This window comes from Anser anser (assembly GCF_964211835.1).
Source record: "Anser anser genome assembly, chromosome: 3".
In the NCBI taxonomy this organism is placed as follows: Eukaryota; Metazoa; Chordata; class Aves; order Anseriformes; family Anatidae; genus Anser; species Anser anser.
In genome coordinates, this window is record NC_139722.1 from 103,706,120 (window position 1) to 103,724,287 (window position 18,168).

The 18,168-nt window shown below is 47.5% G+C and overlaps 1 protein-coding gene across 2 annotated transcripts; it reads left to right on the forward strand.

Annotated features, from left to right (window-relative positions):
• The first annotated feature begins 2,072 nt into the window (after positions 1-2,072).
• Positions 2,073-10,031, forward strand: H3-3A (H3.3 histone A). 2 transcript variants are annotated; one of them, XM_083831204.1, is made up of 4 exons: positions 2,073-2,158; positions 4,848-5,087; positions 6,502-6,655; positions 9,393-10,031. In XM_083831204.1, exons 2-4 carry the CDS (start codon positions 4,960-4,962, stop codon positions 9,519-9,521), a joined length of 411 nt encoding a protein of 136 aa, XP_083687330.1. In that variant the 5' UTR covers positions 2,073-2,158; positions 4,848-4,959; the 3' UTR covers positions 9,522-10,031. The 2 variants fall into 2 exon arrangements, with proteins under 2 accessions (XP_083687330.1, XP_083687329.1); XM_083831203.1 differs by lacking the exon at positions 2,073-2,158 and adding an exon at positions 3,555-3,692 and having other exon boundaries at positions 4,933-5,087.
• The last annotated feature ends 8,137 nt before the right edge of the window (positions 10,032-18,168 follow it).

The window sequence follows — 18,168 nt, forward strand, 5'->3', positions numbered from 1 at the left end:
TATTTTGGAGAACAGGAAAAGGCAAAATACATGCTTGAAAGACCCAATGAAAACAGATGAAAAAAGTAATGTGTGCTACTATTATACAACTTTTTGCCTGTATTTCTGGTAAGTGCACATTTCTACAGATCCAGTTACTAGTTTTGGCCTGTGTATAATTTTCCTCTTTATTGACAGAGTATAAATAATACACATGGTTGTGCATTGTATGATATAATAGCCAATCCAGCATGCCAAAGAGCTGTGTATTACAATGGACGCTGTTACAATGTTATGTATACTTTCTGTGGTTTACAAGCTCATGACATAGATAATTTCAAAACAATTAATAAACAAAAATTATTTACACAGAATTATTGTAAATCATTTTGAGGTTTTAAATGACTCGTACTTTCCAATGTAAGTGCCAGTGCTTGCTGCCCTTCGTAAATTCCTAGTAAAAACGCTAGAAATTGTGTAGATGATTATTTAGGACAACATTCACATACACACCAAAATGTACTGTTAACACAAAGCTAGGGTTACAAATGTTTTCATCCTGCAAAAATACACCTTAAGAGGAAGATAGTTTAAAAACTTCCTAGCATATTGTACTTAGATTTTACTTTAATTTCCAGGAGAAGTTTTAAATGTATAGCTGCTGCTGCAACCACAGCTAGAAACTAGCCAGCAGGCTAGCCAGGGCTGAAGCGGGGACGAAGGAATACTGGACAAGAGATTGGAATCGCCTAGGAAAGGCTATCAAGGCTGGGAGCTGCAGAAGGAAAAACATCAGGTAAGGGACTGGGACTGGCTGAAAAACTAGGGGGAGGTGGGAGTGGTCTGGCATGAAAAATGAGGGCATGAAAGATGGAGATAGGGACGAGGAGAAAGAAAGGAAAATTAAACTGCCTGAACAAATACATGGAATCGAGGAGGTTGTTTAGGGAATGTGAAATCATGAAATGTCCAGCAGTCTGGGAGCTGAGACAGAGAGCGAGTATGCAGAATGTGAGTGCAGATGTGGTTAGGGGTTTGAAGGAGAGAGATGGATCTTGAAAGAGAATGGGAAGGGAGAACTGGATCCTGGAGGAGAGGTGTGGAAGTCTGAGGCAGGCAAGTGTGTGTTGTATGTAAATAAAGCTAGTATTTTACACTCCTTCCCTCACTGGAGTGTCTGAGTAACTTTTCACCTAAAAATTAATAGCAACCCTAACTTCCCCTGGGTAACAGGAGGAGACCTTTATTTGTTGAGTGGGGGTTAGCGGGGACAAGTGGTTTGGATTTTTACTTTGTGCTTTCTGTGGGGATAGGAAAGAAAAATCTTTGATCAGAGACTGTTTGGAATGAGTTTGGTGATGTAACAAACTGTGAATATAGTGGGAAAATCTTTTTCAGGTGTTCCTGAAAGATGCCTGCAGTGTTGCTTAAGAACAATTATACTCTGGACTTCCATGTTCTCCTTTGTCCAAGTGCCTTAAAAAAGGCACACTTCATCTTCTCTGCTTTGTTTTGTTCTGGGGTTTGTAGTCTGTGCTGTTGCAAAGGAGAGCAGCTGCTGCAGTCTGTGATGTTCCTGGGGATGATGATTTGTTAGCTCTTGTGCTCACCAGGCCCAATGCCTTACTCTGGTATTTGGAGCTGACTAGAAGCTGTCTGAAGGACTCAAGCTTGAGGCTTTTGCTCCAAAGCAAGTATTTATTTATTGTCAGTAACAATTTTGAAGCAGTATTTTCTGCTCGATACAATGAGTTGCAACTAATCCAACCTGGTATGAAAAATGCATTCCTTTCTCTGTCCAGCCTGTCCTCAGCAAGATAAAGAGTCTCCCAACAAGGTGAAAGATAGGATTTTGGAAAACGTATGCTGCTTGGATATAAAGCCAAAACGTGTAGGGGCTGAGAAAGCCTGCCTCTCTGAGCTAGATAAGGGCCGTGCGCTTCCTGTGAAAGGTGTTAAAAACATCAGACAGCTTCTCGTTTCAGTGTTCCTCTTTTCTGCCCAGCGTCACTTCAGTTTTCTTTGGCTCCAGCCGCTCTCCACCCAAATCTCATTTCCTCTACCCATCGGGACACGCTACCAGCGGTTACTCCGGCTGTGGACGAAGTACTGCCGCTGCCCTTGGCACGCTGTTGCCAGCTAAACCCGCGGGATCTTACTAGGCTGGATTTCTTGGGGGGTGTCTCAAAGAGGCTGGAGGGTATCCTTGTGGCCTGCGAGATGAAGGCCCTGAGAAAGGCGCACCAAACGCTGGTCGCTCAGAAGTTGGAGCGGTGCGTGTAATTACCGCCGCCCGTAAGCGCGGGGGGTCGGCGGGCACCGCGCCCCGGGGGCGGCCGCAGGTTGGGGCGAGCCCCGCCGCCCCCTGCCCCCCGCGCGTCACGGGATTCCCGCGCGCTCCCGCCAATCGCGGCGCCGGGCGCTGCGCCAGCGGCAGGCCGCTGAGGGGCGGGGGGGGGCGGGCCGCGAGCTCCGTGCGGCCGGGGGGAGCGCCCTGCCCCGCCGGCGTGCCCGGCCGCGGCCGGCTGCTGGCTGCGGGAACGGGGCTCGCGGGGCTGCTTCCGTCTCCCCTGCTGGCGTTCCCGGGGCTGTAGTTCTGATGGAAGCGATCTCCGGGTTGTGAACCTCCGGGAGGTTTCCTGCAGCTGGGAACCGGCGCCGCTGGCTTGGGACTCCCCCAGCTGCTCGTTACCCTACGTGTGTGTTGTGTCGGGTGGGTGCCCGTCTTGGCGCCTGGCTCTCAAAGTTCGCAGAATATTCTGCTGTGCGGCTCCGAGTTCTCCCTCCAGCTACCCGTTAGGATTCTGTGCTCTCACAAAATAGTGCCAAGAGGTAAATCAATCCACTAACTCTGCTTCCTGACTAAAATCCTTGGTAGCTTCACCCGAGCAGTCGCCTTTGATAAACTCAGCAGGGTCACAGGGTACGGTACGTCCGCATTGTGTCATCGTTTGTAATAAAGACTTTGCAAACCAAATATGACTTCCTGTACCCAAGTGACAGACGAGAGGTTTGCATGAGTACAGAATTTGAGGCTGTAGCCGAAATGTAGTTAAAATCGCAAGCGGCTGTTCAGCCAAAGCAGAGGTTACTTTCACATGGGGCGTTTTGTTACCGATGTCAGCAGAAAACAGAGTGAATTTCCCTCGTTACACAGCACGGCAGCAGCCCCGACTGAGCGGGGCCTACCGGAAGCGCCTGCTAAAATTCACACCGCGTGTCCCACCGGAATGCAAGTAGTTCGGGCGATCCGACACGGGAACGAGCTGCCTCCGCCTTCCCGAGCCGTTAGCGGGGGGCGGTTGGGCGGCCGTTCCCCCGGGGCGGCCGTTCCCCGCCGCGGCCTCGCGCGCCCCGGTCGGTGCGGGTCCCCCCGCGCGGCGCGGCCGGCGGCGTGCCTTTTGTGTTTGTACACACGGCGCCCGCGGAGGGAGGGGGGGAGCGAGCGGGGGGGCGGCGCCGGGGGCGGGGCGGCGCCTTCCCTCCATTGTGCGCCATTGGCCGGCGGGCGGGCCGGGGGCGGGGCGCGGCGGGGCCCGCCCCTCGCGAGGCGGCCATCTTCCAATTGTGCTCCCGGCCGCCGCCGCCGCCAGCAGCGGCCGCCGCAGCTCCGGCTCCTCCCCGCGCCCGCCCCCTGCCCGCCCTCCTCCCTCCCACCCTCCTCCCTCCGTCCCTCCCTCCCGCACGGCAGCCGCGCTCGCCCAGCGGACGGGGTAAGTCTCGCGCCGCGCCCGCCGCCCCCCCGCGCCCCCCGCGCCCCCCCCCCCGCCCCCCGTCCCCCCTCACAAACTTTTGGGGGCTCGGCAGCCGGCGGCAGCCCCCGTCCCCCGCCGCCTCCCCCGCTCGGCCGGAGCGGCTCCCTCCGCCGGCACCCCCCGGCCCCGCTTCTCGGGCCCTTTGCCCCCCGCTGGCCCCTTCGGCCCCGCTCCGGACCCCCCCCGGCCGCCTCCCCGGCCCCTCGGCTGCCCCCCGGGGCCGGCATCCCCCCGGCCGGGGCCGCGGAGCGGGGGCTCTGGGCAGCCCCGGGTAACTCCGCTGCCTGCCTGCCTTCCCCTGCTCCCCACAGTTGTTGCTCAGCTTCACCATCTTGTCTCTTTTCTCTGGTCACCGACCATATTTTTTTTTCCTATTGCATAAAAAAAAAACAATAAAAAGGGAAAGAAACGGGCCGAAGGAACGGCCCAAACCCCACGCAATTTTTCGGTTTTCGAGCGTAAACTTTTCCGCTGCCCCCCCCCCCACGGGCACCCGCATGCTTTGCAGCTCCTCGCAATTTTTTCGCCTTATTTTTTTCGCGTTTTATTTTTCGCCTCCTTCGCCGGAGAGGACTGGGGCTGCGCTTCGCGATTGTTTCCATCTTGTTCTGGGGCCGGGAGCCGAGTTTGCCTCTGAGAGGCGCTTGGGAGCGAGGCGGCTTCGGGGGAAGCGCTTCCGCGGAGCGCAGGCGAGGCGGCTCCCAAGGCAGCCCCCCGAAAAGTTTGCCGCTCTCCTGCGCTTCCCCCCGGCCCCTTCCCTTCCCTTCCCGCACGGCAACCGCCGCTCCGCGCCTGATCGCCCGCCGAGCGCTGCCGGCCGGCGGAGCGTGTGGGGGGGGGGGGGGGCACCCTTTGGGTCCGGCCGCCCGGGGCTGCCCCTCGGCTCTGCCCCCTCCTCCGCCGCCCCGGGGGGGGGATTTGGCCGGGCGGAGGCCGCCCACCGCCTGCAAGCCCCCCCCGGCCTTCCCCGGGCGGCGTTCGCGGCACTTTGCCGGTGGCTGCCGGCCGGCGGGGGAACCGCAGCCGCCTCTCGGCGCCCGGCTCCCCGCGCTCGTGGGGCCGCAGCCCCGCCGCCCGGCCGGTGGGCGCAGCGCGCGGGGGGGGGGGGGGCAGCCGGGGGGGGCCGGTTTAACGTCCGTCCTCCTCCTCTCCCCGGGGGACAGCGGTCGTTACGCGGGGCGGGGGCTTGTCGCCGCAGGTGTAAGGCAGCGACGTCGGCAGGAGCATGGCCCGCACCAAGCAGACCGCCCGCAAGTCCACCGGCGGCAAGGCGCCCCGCAAGCAGCTGGCCACCAAGGCGGCGCGCAAGAGCGCGCCCTCTACCGGCGGGGTGAAGAAGCCGCACCGCTACAGGTAACGCAGCGCCCCGCACCGGCGGCACCGCACCGCGCCGCACCCCCCCACCCCCCCCTCCCGCAACGGGCCGCGCGGCGGGGGGGCGGCGGGCGGGGCGGGGGGGGGGGGGGGAGCCGCCGCCGTGCTCCCTCCCTCCCTGCCTGCCCGGCCCGCCGCGGCTCGCCGGCCTCCCAACAGCCCCGCAGCCCCCCCGTTAATTACAATTTAATAATTATCGTGCCTTTTCGGCGCCTTCCGCCTTTAACCCTTCAACCGTTAACGCACCGCGCGCGCGCGCCGCTGCCGCCGTGGGGGTGGTGGGTGCGCGGCGTTCGTTTTTGGCACGTGGGGACCGCGGCCCCGCAGCAGGGTGGTGCTGCCGCCGAGTTTATCGCCGCGGAGCGGCTCCGCTTCTGTCCCCCCTCGGTGCCGCTCCGCCCGCCGTGGCGGTGCAGCGGGCACGGCCGGCCACGGGGGGGCGCGAAACGCCCGCGGGCGCACCGCGGCTCGTCCCCGAAACAGCCGCTCAGAGCAAGAAAGGGAGTAGTTCGTTCGGGAGGAGAGGCGGAGCTTGTCAGCGGCGCTCCGGTAGCGAAGCGCTCCGCCCGGGGAAGCCCTTCCTCAGTCCGGAGCAGTGAGAGTCGCGCTGCAGCTTGGGGACGGTCCCGGGATAGGTGTGCGTGTCACCTGGGGAAAAGCGCCAAGTTAGTTGGAGGAGGAGCGGGTTGCGCATAGTGAGCGTAACCGAAAGTTTACTGTGGGAGGCGTGAGGCTGAATTGACAGGCTAGGAGGCAGGTTATAAGGCTGGAGTTAGGAAGTACCAAACTTCTGCAGAAATAATTGCGTTGCTAACTTTTTGGGTAAACTTTGTGTGTAAGTATATTGTCCATCAGAATTTGTAGTTCTAACACCAGGAAATAGATGGGATACTTTTACTGGTAACGCTATACAGAATATAAATTCTCTTACTTCTGAGAATGTCGTCAGTGGTTTATGTCAGCAGGGCGGAAGAGCCAGATGACCCTTAAAATTGTATTGCTTTTCAGGCTAATTGCTAGGAGGGTACCTCCGGTACTGCTGAACAAGGTAACTCACGGCAGTCTGCCCTGAGACCACTAATGCATATCAGTGTAAGGTAGCTGATGTGCGTTACACAGCCTTTTCATTGCCGTCAGGACCCTTGACAGCCTGGTCTTGTCCTGCAGGGATCCCTGCTGGGGCCATTGGAAGTTCGTACAGATCAGTGGTGAGAAATAGGGGCCCTTTGAACGAGAAACTGGTTTCCTGTTGTAGATGCTGGGATGCTTCTACGCAGCACGTGCATGTAATTAGTTTAGGTTAGATTGCGAACCCGTATGTTAAGGTGATGTAGAATTATGTTTTGAATACTAATTCTTTTTTTTTTTTTTTTTAATTATTTAATTTTAAAAGGCCAGGTACTGTGGCTCTCCGTGAAATCAGACGCTATCAGAAGTCTACTGAACTTTTGATCCGCAAACTTCCCTTCCAGCGTCTGGTGCGTGAAATTGCTCAGGACTTCAAAACAGATCTGCGCTTCCAGAGCGCTGCTATCGGTGCTTTGCAGGTAAGTGCTGCTGGGAGAAGCACCTCGCCTGGGTGGCAGTTGGTATGGGTTCTCAAGGAAGTTGCTAAAGCATGCATCTGTCTGCTTTCCAAAAGAAGCCATTATTGTAAGGACACAACTACTGCTATTGTAAATGTTGTAATAAAGTGGCTCTTGCACCCTAAAAGGCAGAGGTTTAAGGTAGGGGAGGGCTCTGCCCCCTGCCCCGTTGGCCAGAATGTTTCTGTGGTTAGCTCTAGCTGCTCTGGATTGGTGGGCAGAGCTGCTGTCGGAGGGGCTTTGACATGGGGGATGCACCCTCACAGGCATCCGTTGCTCACAGTTGATGCGGTGATGCCCTGGAGTTACCATAGCTAAAATAATGCAGTGGCAGGTCAGCAGCTCCTTATAACAGCTACAAATGTGTTTTTGTAACCAGCTACCCCAGCTCTTCTCCAGGTGACAGAAGAGTTAATTTAATAAGACACTTAAGATAAATCTGTTTCTTCTGTCCTCAAGCATTGTCAGAGTTCTTACCTTTGGAAGAGAGGAAAGTGTCACTGTGTAGAACTTTCTAGTCTGTCCAAATGGAGGTCTTCATTTGAAAAATAAAACCAGCTTGATGAGCCACACCTAAACATGGTTGAGGAAATAAGTGGTTTTGTGTAAAGTGCTTGATAATAAACACATTTTCTTATATGTTAGTTACATAACTGACTTAAAATACATTGACAGTGAAGTATCAATTGCTCCTTCTGACCAAAAATCTTGGCAGTATAACTTAAAATCTAGTGTAGCCTACTTAGAACTTGATATCCTTGTTAAAGTAGTTGTATGCTTTTGCTTCCTGTGTTCTGAAAACTGATGGACTCCAGCTGTGTAGCTGTTCTTCCTAAATACGGTGCCCAAAAGTTTAATTCTGTGGCAGAGATTTTGCATCTAAGTTAGGTCCCCTCCAAGGCTGTGGAGGGAATTCATGGAACATCATGGAATTAAATGCTGCATTTCTTTCTCATGAGAGAAATAGATTCCTGATTTAAAAGATTGTTCCAAAACCGATCTGTAATTATAGAATGTATTATATCCAAACACAGCTGTCTTTTTCTGATTCATGGCTTCCACTTTGGCCAGAATGTGTGCCATGATGTCCTGTAAACTTGAGCACGCACTTAGCTTCAAAAGGTGACTGCATTTGTATGGTTGCTGCTTTTGCTTTTAGTTGGTGTTCTGACTTCATTGCTGTGAGTGAATATGTTAGTTCTTAAATCGTGAGGTTTATCTGTGTTTTGGTTTTTTAAATCAGGAATTGTGTGTTAAAATTTAGTCAGTATTAGATTCAAATTCAGAATGCTAGCTTGAATGTTCCTGGTTTTGTGTTAAGCAGTTGTTAGAGAAGTTGTTTGTATAATATTTGTACAGGCATATTTTCAAGAAGAAAAAAGGCAAATTTTTAACTCTTATTATAGTGCCATGTTGTTCATGCTAGTATTGCTTACTTAGTGAAGTGTCTTAACTTTTCATGTAGAGAATTAGCAAAGCTGTGTTAGGATAACTTATGGCATATGAAATGACTTAATACTACAGTCAGTATCTGCTGTAGTAAATACTTTTTTCTTCGAATTAAATGTTCTATGTAACCTAGTAAGTTGATTTGGCGGCTCACACAAGCTGTTCTTTTGCATGTATTCTAGAAGGGTGGACCTCGGCCTTCCTTCTGGAAGCGAGCCCCATTGCTTCTGTCTTTTTATCCGAAGTGCATGCCGTGTCCTGTTCTGCGTCTGATAGTGGCATGCTCCTTAGGAGGCTGCTAGGTGTTAGAATTCTGAATCAACCCCAAAATGGGTAAACTGTTGTTACGTGCTAGGTTTTATACCAGCCAAATTAATGTGAGTTAGAAGAATAATTAGGTCCAAGTGGGCATCTGTCTAACCCCAGATCTGGTCTGCAGTGGTTTAGTAACGGGGACAGCACAGTGATATCAGGGTTGTAGTTCTCCTAGGACAGGGCTTGTCCTTTGCCCTTCGAAGGTGCTGGCCGTGTGATTCTCACAGACGTGAGAGCCTGCTGTGTAGCTGGGGGCTGTGGCATCTGTGCCCCAAATATGATGCTTAGGGAGGAACAGAGCATAGGATCGTGAAAAGTGTCTAATAGTAATTCTCAGACTGCTGGTCTGCTTTTGGTGATTCGAGAGGTTTGTCAGTCAGAGGTGTCGTACCCTTGTATCAAATAATTCTCAGTACATTTATGTTGCTAGTTTGTGATTTTTGAATTAAGCAACCTCTTCAATTGTATGCAGCATCCTACAGCAAGGAGCTGTGTGCCTTAACTGTGTGTTGTGAAGGAATATCTGCTCTTTTCCTTAGCAACAGCCAATTTTACTTGACGCTCAGTAGCTCTTACTTTGGAAGAACAGAAGAGTAACTTAAATGGTGTAACACTGCCTTTAAAAAGAGAAGTTCTTAAACAAACTCACCTTTTGATAAGATGATCCCTTATCTGTGAGAGTGCTGTCACAATATTTATTCAGTTGTATTCCAGAGGATGTCCTCACTAAGTGGTAGTAGATTTGACATAGAATATTATTTGGAGGTTTGTAAGAAAACGGAGTCTTTTATGTTTTAACAATCTAAAACTTTTGGTGTGTATTAATAAAGATAGAAGCTTAAACTTAATGCCATCTTATGTTGTACTTGGAATTCTTTTTTCTCCCTTATACTCAGAGAGTGAAAGTGTTCTTAACTCTTTTGTTCTATACTAGGAGGCAAGTGAAGCCTACTTGGTTGGCCTGTTTGAAGATACCAACCTGTGTGCTATCCATGCCAAACGTGTCACAATCATGCCAAAAGATATCCAGCTAGCACGCCGCATACGTGGAGAGCGTGCGTAAACTTCACCACGATGGGTTTGTCATTCTTGAAGCAAAATATTCTTCCTGTTATTGGTAGTAATGAACGTTAGATATTTTTTCCATGGGGTTAAAAGGTACCTAAGTATATGGTTGCAAATGGAAAAATAGGGGACAGAATTGGTATTGGCAAGTTTTTTTCCATTTTCATTTGTGTGTGGATTTTTAATATAAATGAGGGGGCATAAAACATCAATGCAGGCAAAAAAAAAAGTCTCAGTGAACAAGTTTCAACAATTCAGCTTTATAAAAATTATAAATAAACCTGTCAAATTTTTTCTGGACAATGCCAGCATTTGGATTTTTTTTAAACAAGTAAATTTCTTATCAATGGCAACTAAATGGTGTTTGTAGCATTTTTATCATACAGTAGATTCCATCCATTCACTATACTTTTCTAACTGAGTTGTCCTACATGCAAGTACATGTTTTTAATGTTGTCTGTCTTCTGTGCTGTTCCTGTAAGTTTGCTATTAAAATACATTAAATGATGCCTGGTTTTAGTCTTGATTTTTAAATATTACGTTTGGGTTATATTCGATTAAAAAGTAATCAGTCTGTATCTGGATAAATTTTCTTCCCCCTTTCCTTCTTCTCTTCCATATGTGGCCTGAATACCTAAGGTAGATTTAGGAAACAAACACAGCTGATATTACCTTGGCTGAAGTACTGTATATGTAAGGGTTTTTTTTAAGAGGTTAAAATCTGTCTACTCCACATGAAAGCAAGTTTGGTGTGTGTATATTGCTGCGTAGAGTCTGGAGCTCAACTGAGCTTTCTAACTTAACTGCTTTTTCGTAGCACTGTAGCTTTGTTGCTGTTTAGATTCTTCTCTTATTTGAATTAATGCTGAATTTGGAACCATTTATCTTTTTGTGCTTCACTAGATAGTGCAGTCAGTATAAGTGGTGTTTTTTTTCTTTCTTTTTTTTTTAATTATTATTAAACCTTTCTGCACTCCATTATCTGGTTTCTTGATTTGTAGGTATTCACTTTCTTGGTTGACTACCTCCTTTCTTTTTCAGTAACACTCTCTAGGATGTTGGAGAGCTTAGTCCACATGACTAGTAGTGGTTTGTACACTCCAACCAAAAAGACACTTTCGTAATGTTTTTGTTAAGGTACTTTATAGAAGCAGTACTTAGACATGAACATACATTTAAAACCTACTATTTTTTTATATACCTCCTTCCATCACTGATGAAAGCTCCTGCAAAGAAATTTACTGCTAAGATTGTCTGTCAAAACGTGGTTTAAATTTTTCACCTGAGACTGGGTTAAAGATTCTGATGGGACGATCTGAAAATGAGTTATGTGGTGTATTTCTTGATAGCTCTTGCAGATGATGAAACGAGTTACAGAGAAGAAAACACATAGGCAGCGAATGGATGCAAAGATTCATACAAAGCTTATTTGCTGCTAACTAGTTTGAAGAAGCTCTGAGTGAGTTCTAAACACACGAGTGAAGTTGTCTGAAGATTTCTAAAGAGGATTAATAGAGATGTATTATCTGCTTTGGCATCTAGAACAGAGCCAAAGATTACAGAATAAATCACATTACTCATAATTTGCTGTCTGCCAGGGTTGTGCCATGTAAAGTTTGTTCTGATGGAGCAGTTTGTCACAGAAAAAACTAGTGCTAGACAAAATGTGACTGCACACACTTGATGCCAAGCAGTTCATAGCTATGAAGTAAAAATTAAGGAGAACTTGTTTTGGAGCATCCTGAACAGCAAATATAAAAGGTGTACAACTGAGATTTAACTGATATGAGATGTCACTTCTGTTAGGTTGATAACAGCCCTGTTAAACTTGATATAAATGCATTTCAATATACCAAGTCTGCAGATACTAAATACTATTTTGTCCTATACCTCAGAATTGTTTCATGCATCAGTCAACAATGCTGCAACCACTCACACAAAAAGGTAATAAAGCTGTTTTGTTTTTTTCGATAATGTGGAATTGTGAAGTATTGACAAAAGAACTTAAGTTTTTCTTTCTTGTATATATATTAGAAAACCAAATCTAGAAATTCTGGTATGCAAATGTAATACTGAGTTTCTCCCTTTAAAAGAGAGAGTCGGGATGAGGAATACGATGACAGTGCAGGTAAACTGTTCAAGGCAGAAGAATTCATAAGGGAAGACTAAGAGGATCAGGAATTAGGCAGCTGACAGCATTAAAGTGTGCAGTGCTACACCTACAGCTTAGGGTAAGCTTTGCTTCTTTGAGAGTGTTCTGACAGTTGTGGTCCTAGAGATACCATGTGTATTGATACCAAGTGTGTTGTCATGTTTTTATTCCTGAGGAATCTTAGGGTGCCACCTCTCTGCTCTTCATTTGTCTTTTCAAATTAGATGAATTTTAATTCTTCAGAGATTTTTTTTCCCACTGCGCAAGGGAACAAATTATTTAATTTCTAGCTTTCTTACCCCCTGCCCCAAGTGCATGTTTTGTCTTTACTGTGCAGCAGCATGAAAATAGGAACAATTAATCGTCAGCTTTCAATAAGAGTTGCTTTTTTCTTAATATTTCGCCAGAATGGTAAGGTTTCAAAGGTGTCAGTGTAATTTTGGATGGATCTTCTAGTCAATGCTGTTTAGCTAGGGTTAATGAAGGGAGGAGAGTACAAAAGGTGACTTTCCTTTTTTCTTCCTTTTTTTCCTTTTTTTAATGCTGAGAGTTCTGTTATTTGGGATTATATTTTCCAGCAGATTTTGAAGCTGTCTGTTGGCATAACTTAACCAGAGATGACAGTTCATTTGCCAGGCCTGGGAGTCTCTCAAAAACAGGCTGCAATATAGAAAACAAAGCAGAAAGATGGGCTTAATACAAAAGCTGCTAGAGGAGAATGGACCTTCTATGGTTCCTGTTTAATCAACTTCTTTTCCTTGTGTAATAGCATTCCCACAAAAACGTTTTTGGAAGGTGGTGTGGAGGGACAGGAGGACTGCACAGCACTCAGGATCAAGGATTAGGGTATACACGGATCATTAGAGAAGGTACGGTGCGGCATGTTACTTAGATTCAGTTCTTAAGCTGCAGAAGTGATGCTGGTGCTTCCTTCCTGTAGTTGCTTCAGGATTACAGGATCCTGCTCCCTGGAGTGAAAAGGAGGTGCTTACAAAATAGATCTGATGCAGTTACGTGCAGTAGAGTGTTTTAAAAGTAACTGGAGAGTTGTGTTTTGATTGCATCAATCTTCTTCTTTCACACATTGTCACACATCCACCGTGCTGTTTGATGGGAGTGAGCAATAGCTGTTGGTGGCCCTGTTAGTTGTCTGCATATGGAGGTTTGGGTATCAGCTGAAAGGAAGTTCAGCCTGTGCTGCAAATTATGCAGGCATTCGTCAAATAGGTACTGCAGCTGATCTTTTCACTCTCAGTTGCCTGGGCTGCTTCCACTGAAGCTGGCAGGTGGGGAAATGGGTTGCATGGGGAGGTAGCTGACCCGCAGGATGTCTGCTACAACATTTTGTTGCTCTTGGGTGCCCTAATTGTTCTTTTGATAAAAACCAAGGGGTCATCCTCTTGCAACTGTATATGCCTACTTACTGGGTGACATCATTTTGGAGGAAACTACTGACAAATTTTAATGCATTTTACAATAATTTTAAGTTTTTCAGGGTTGCAAGCTTTTCTTTGGCCAGTTTTGCAAGCACTGTTTATAATCTTACAAGAGTCTTAGTATCTACAGTTACCGTGAGTTGAGGAAATTGTCATATTTAAAAATGTTAAATCCTATTAACTTCTGGTGTTTGGGAATTGTGGGAAAAGGGGAATATCATTAAACTTGAATATGGACTGATTTAACAGTGACAGAAAAAGAAACCCACTTAACTCACACATGCTGCATCATCTTTTTACACGCGGGAGAGATGTAATGCTGATGTAAAGCATCTGCGTTCTGTGGAAGAAACGGCTTCAGGTTTCTTTCCTATCTGAAAAAAAAAACAGGTTGAACTTAGTTCCTAAAAATAGTTAGCTTTTTTCCCCTTACCGGTTCTACTGTTTCCTGGGCAATTCATTACAGGTGGGATTCTGAATATTAGAGACAAGTTGTGGTCACTGGGAGCAGTTTGGGTGGAGGGATGGAAGTGATGTAGCTTGCTGCATGTTAGTGGTAAATGTTCAAAGGTAGATCACCTGTTCAAGACATTGTTGCATGCATGTCTACGTTTGAATGTCTGAATTACCTTGTGAAGTATTTATACACATACTATACATATATGTAACCTGTTTTTTAGGTCCTTGTTTATTTTTTTTATGTTAACAGCTGTATTTTCTTGCATTTTTTCAACAGTAAAACCAAAAGATTTTGTAAAGTTGAACACTGTCTCAACACAAAGCAGTCATGCCTACTAGAAACTAAAGTGAATGTACTGGGAAATAACTTTTCTTTTTTTTTTTTAATCTGAGGAGGCTTTGATATTTTCTGACCTGGATAATATGTCAAAAACAAACAAACAAGGAAAAAAAACAAAAAACACACCACCTAGAAAAAAAATGAAAAACTCTGCATCTATCAATATTAGAATTAAAAGCGTCCATTTTGGTTGTGTACTCTGACCTGCTTAATGCATGCTATTGAATTTCATCAGATGGTACCTAATCCAGTTGGTATTGTCTCTTTGAATTTGAAACATACGATGGATCTAGCAGTCTGAAGACTTGCTATGAAAGTGCTCTGAAAGCATCTCTAGTGATTATCTGGTTTCTGTTTGGTAGAGCCACTATCTGATAGTTAAATAAGGCAATGAATTGCTGTCAGAAAGAAAATAAATCCCCAAACTAAGATTCATCCCACCTGTTTTTTTCATTCATACCACCCGTTACCTTGCTTCTGGCCCATGCATGGGGATTTTAATTTATTAAAAAAAAGAAAAAGATATTCAGATCCTTGTAGGAGGCTAGGTACCGTCTTTTCTTCATTCGAGGATTCTCTCTCTGTTTTTGGCAGTGATGAGATACTTCTGAATGAATGGGAAGGGCAGCATGAGTTACAGCTGTAAGTCTGAGGAGCTTTTCGGTGGCTTTCTGCCTGTCAGCCCTCTGAATATTACCTGTTACATGATCACAACTAAATACCGTATGTAAGAAACTATTCAAAAAGGAGAGTATTGCGTAATTGTAAGGAAATGGGTTTAGGAATGCTTTCCTTTGCAGCATGCCTAGGGCGTAATTTCTGCTTTTTCCTTAATGGTGCTGCTTATTGCTCCTCTGCAGTAGTAACACTGAATATCAAGATGCTAAGGTAAAATCTCACAGAAGATGAGGCTGGAGCTGAAGGCAGGTACAGCATGTGCTGTCATTCACGAGTGGGAAACAAGCCTAGATTACTGCCCATTTCTCTTGATAACACATTTGTAGGCCTATCCTTAGCTTGGGGTTTGAGATGCGCACGTGTATTCTCTTCTGCGTTGTCCCCTGCCAGCAGCATCCCCCTCATCTCCTGCTGGAGGCAGGCAAGTATGATCTCTAGCACCGCAGGGGTGCTTTATGTTGCTGGAAGCTCCTGTGAAGTCAGAAAGATTTAAGGGGAAAAAAAAAAAGCCAAGAAAGAAAGAGAGAGGGAAAAAAAAGCAAAAAGCCATCCCTACAGGTCTGGAAAAAGCTGGTATCTCCTGCAAGCATTTGGACCATGCATTCCTTTCCTCTTACCTTGACAGGAACGTAGCTTCACCTCCTCGTTGATGGTGAGTATAATATGTGTCTTGTCTGTCTTCATCTTCTTATGCTCCGAGTGGACAAAGATGACACTGCAGCCGTCAGGTGGGAGATGCTTTGTTCTTCCCCTCTGCTGGGGGAGGCGGCCTGGAGAAATGATACCTGCAGTCCTGCTCTGAACACGTAACTGCCCAGCAGCTGAGGCTCGGTCAAGCAGCTTGTGGGTTGGAAGGCTCCCAGGCCAGCACATGGACGTGGGTGCTGGCCACGTGGGTGCTGCTGCATGAGGAGCACAGGTTCTGGAGAGGAGCCCCAGATGGGTGCATCCCCAGGACTGCCTTCTGCTGAGGACCTCTGTGTCACTACATCTAAAGGCTGGCATGGCTTCAGTCTCCCCGACAGCTAATTTGGGTCTGGGATTGCTGCTAGGCACAGGTACACATAGACCTGAGACTTCAAGCTTTGGCTTAGCCACAGAGCAGGTAGAGAACTGTCAGAGGCAGCAGCACAGGCTTCCTCGTGTGAGCTTGCCAATGCGCCTCACCCCGCGGGCCCACCTCCAAAGGCGTGCAGATGATGGCTCTTTCTCTTTCCAATTACACTCTGCTGAGGCTGTGGGCACAGCTCCAAGGAGATGCCTGGAGAGGAGGCACCTGGAGAGATGCTGCTGTGGGTGCACCCCTGGCTTCCAGGAGGTAACTGGCAAGGTCGAGTCCCCGTTGGTCAGCAGGGCTGTGCCAGGTCCCCAGAACTGCAGGTAGCGGTGCCAGCTCTGGGAGCGGTCCCAGAACTGTTGTCCAGAAGCTTTGCCCTGCTGCTGGCTGAGGCTATGCTAGATGGGGAGCTCAGCTGCTTCCCAAGGTGTGTAGCAGAAACCAGGATAAATGGTGTGGGGAGGAAAAAAAAGCAAACAACTGCAACATTGGTTGTCTGCTTCCTGCAGCACCCATTTTCATGCCCACATGTGCAACAATGCAGTAGTAATAGAAATGAACAGTAGGATTATTTTTTTTTGGTTGAGGAAGGTGGATTGATCTTCCTTCAGTGATTTGGGGTAGGTTTATTCGGTCTTGCCCTCCCACCTCCTGTCTCCTCCCTCCATCCCCATGACAAAGGACGCCTTCCTGCTTGCCCTTCTCTGCCAGCTGAAACGCTTTACATTGGTAGCTACTTGCACTTGTTTTGAAGCTACAGACCCGACTCTTTGATATAACAGCCAGCTAGGAAAGTTAAGAGATGCTTTCTCTGTAGTGTGAGCATGAAGCCTACCAGACATCGAATCCCTCTAGAGGAGGACACATCTGTTCAGGAATCTGATCTCATTGCTGCTGTATAGATTCCCCAACTAAATGGACCGTTTGCTTTCATGAAAGTAATTGCTTTGAATGCTGTGGGAGAAGAAGCCAAAGCCACAGACAGTATCGAACCTGCTAGTGTTTATTCAATAAATTAATAAAATAAACACTAATAGGGGAGCACTGAAGTTCACAGCAGTGAAGTAATTTATTTTTAAGCCTTTGTGGCTACTGCTAGCATTGAACACCACACAGTCGCCACTATCCATAATGCAAAGAACCTGGCTGCCCGTGCAGATAGCAGTTATACTGCACCCGTGAGCGTAGTGGAACCCAGGCACAACAGCTCTGCAGAGCCGTATCTGTTCCCATCCACGCTGGTGAGGAGCTGCTCTGCTTCCACCGCAGCTACGTGAGCAGCAGGACGTGCTGGGAAATGTGCTGATGCCGAAGGGGGGCTGGTAAAGGTAGATTGCCTTAGGTTTACTTGGTAATATTGCCTTGTTTTTTTGTTTTGTTTTGTTTTTTTTAAAAGAAGTAATCTTCATGATGAAGAATCATTTTTACAGAAGCACAGCTGTTAAAGTACCACGGACAAAACTTTCAAGTTTTTTGCCTTTACCTAGGCCACAGCCACCAGTGCCTGTGCAGGCACTCTTCGGAATGTGTGACGTGCAGCAAGAGGGAGATCTGTGGCTGCTCTCCCTTGTGAATCCACACGTGCACTGCTGCATTTTCCATCCTCTCCTCACCCTCCTCTGAGAGGTTGTGTTTGCAGCTTTGAGGCAGACGCAGTCCTAATGAGTAAGTCCTTTCTTGCCTATCTTTCAATAAATGCCAGAATAGCCTGTGTCTGTATTTAGATTCCAGCATTTGCTTTGCAGACAGCTCAGAGTCAAGGTTCATGTCTCAAGTTCCAATCTGCAAAGATGTGCAACGTGAGGTAGGGAACGGGACACAACAAATGCCCAATTTCAGCAGTCTCCTGGCTTGATCTGGTGTCATGCAAAGATCTGGTTCCTCCTAATGCCAGCAAAGGTTTTGTTGAGTGGTTATGTGCTTTACTGGCTAGTGAATGAAGATGGATCCAACTCGGGACCAGAGCTACCTACACTTTCCTCTGAGGAAAATACATGCCCATCCCTTTCCCCAAGATGGAGCTTGTTCAACTTTCTCCCTCCGAGTCCACACCCCTCCCCATGCAAGTGAGAAGAAGGCAGTGATGTTAACTGAAACTGTTAGCCCTATGCCAAGGGTATTTCTCAGTCCAAAAAAATAAATAAGGTAAAATTCGGTAGGATAAGTGTTTTAGTTCTGGACTTCCAGAAAGGTACAACACAGAGATAAAATCAAAGCTCCGCTGGTGTGCAAGGAAGGAGTTGAGGCAGGACTGCAGAAGAGGTCCCTTTTGGGCAGCCAGCTGAGAGCAGAGTATTCCTGCCAATGGAAAATCTGCTTTCAGCAATGATGCTGAGCTCCCTGCTGCTCTAAATGTTAGTGTGGATGTTAATAATGATATTACTACATTTCTGAACAGCTTCAAGCAGCAGGAAGCGCATCCACCTTATTTAAAAGCAGCTGAATAAATGTATTTTATTTACTGGAATGTCACAATGCTCTTCTGGCTATCAGACCCATCGCTGGTATCACCAGTGTTGGTTT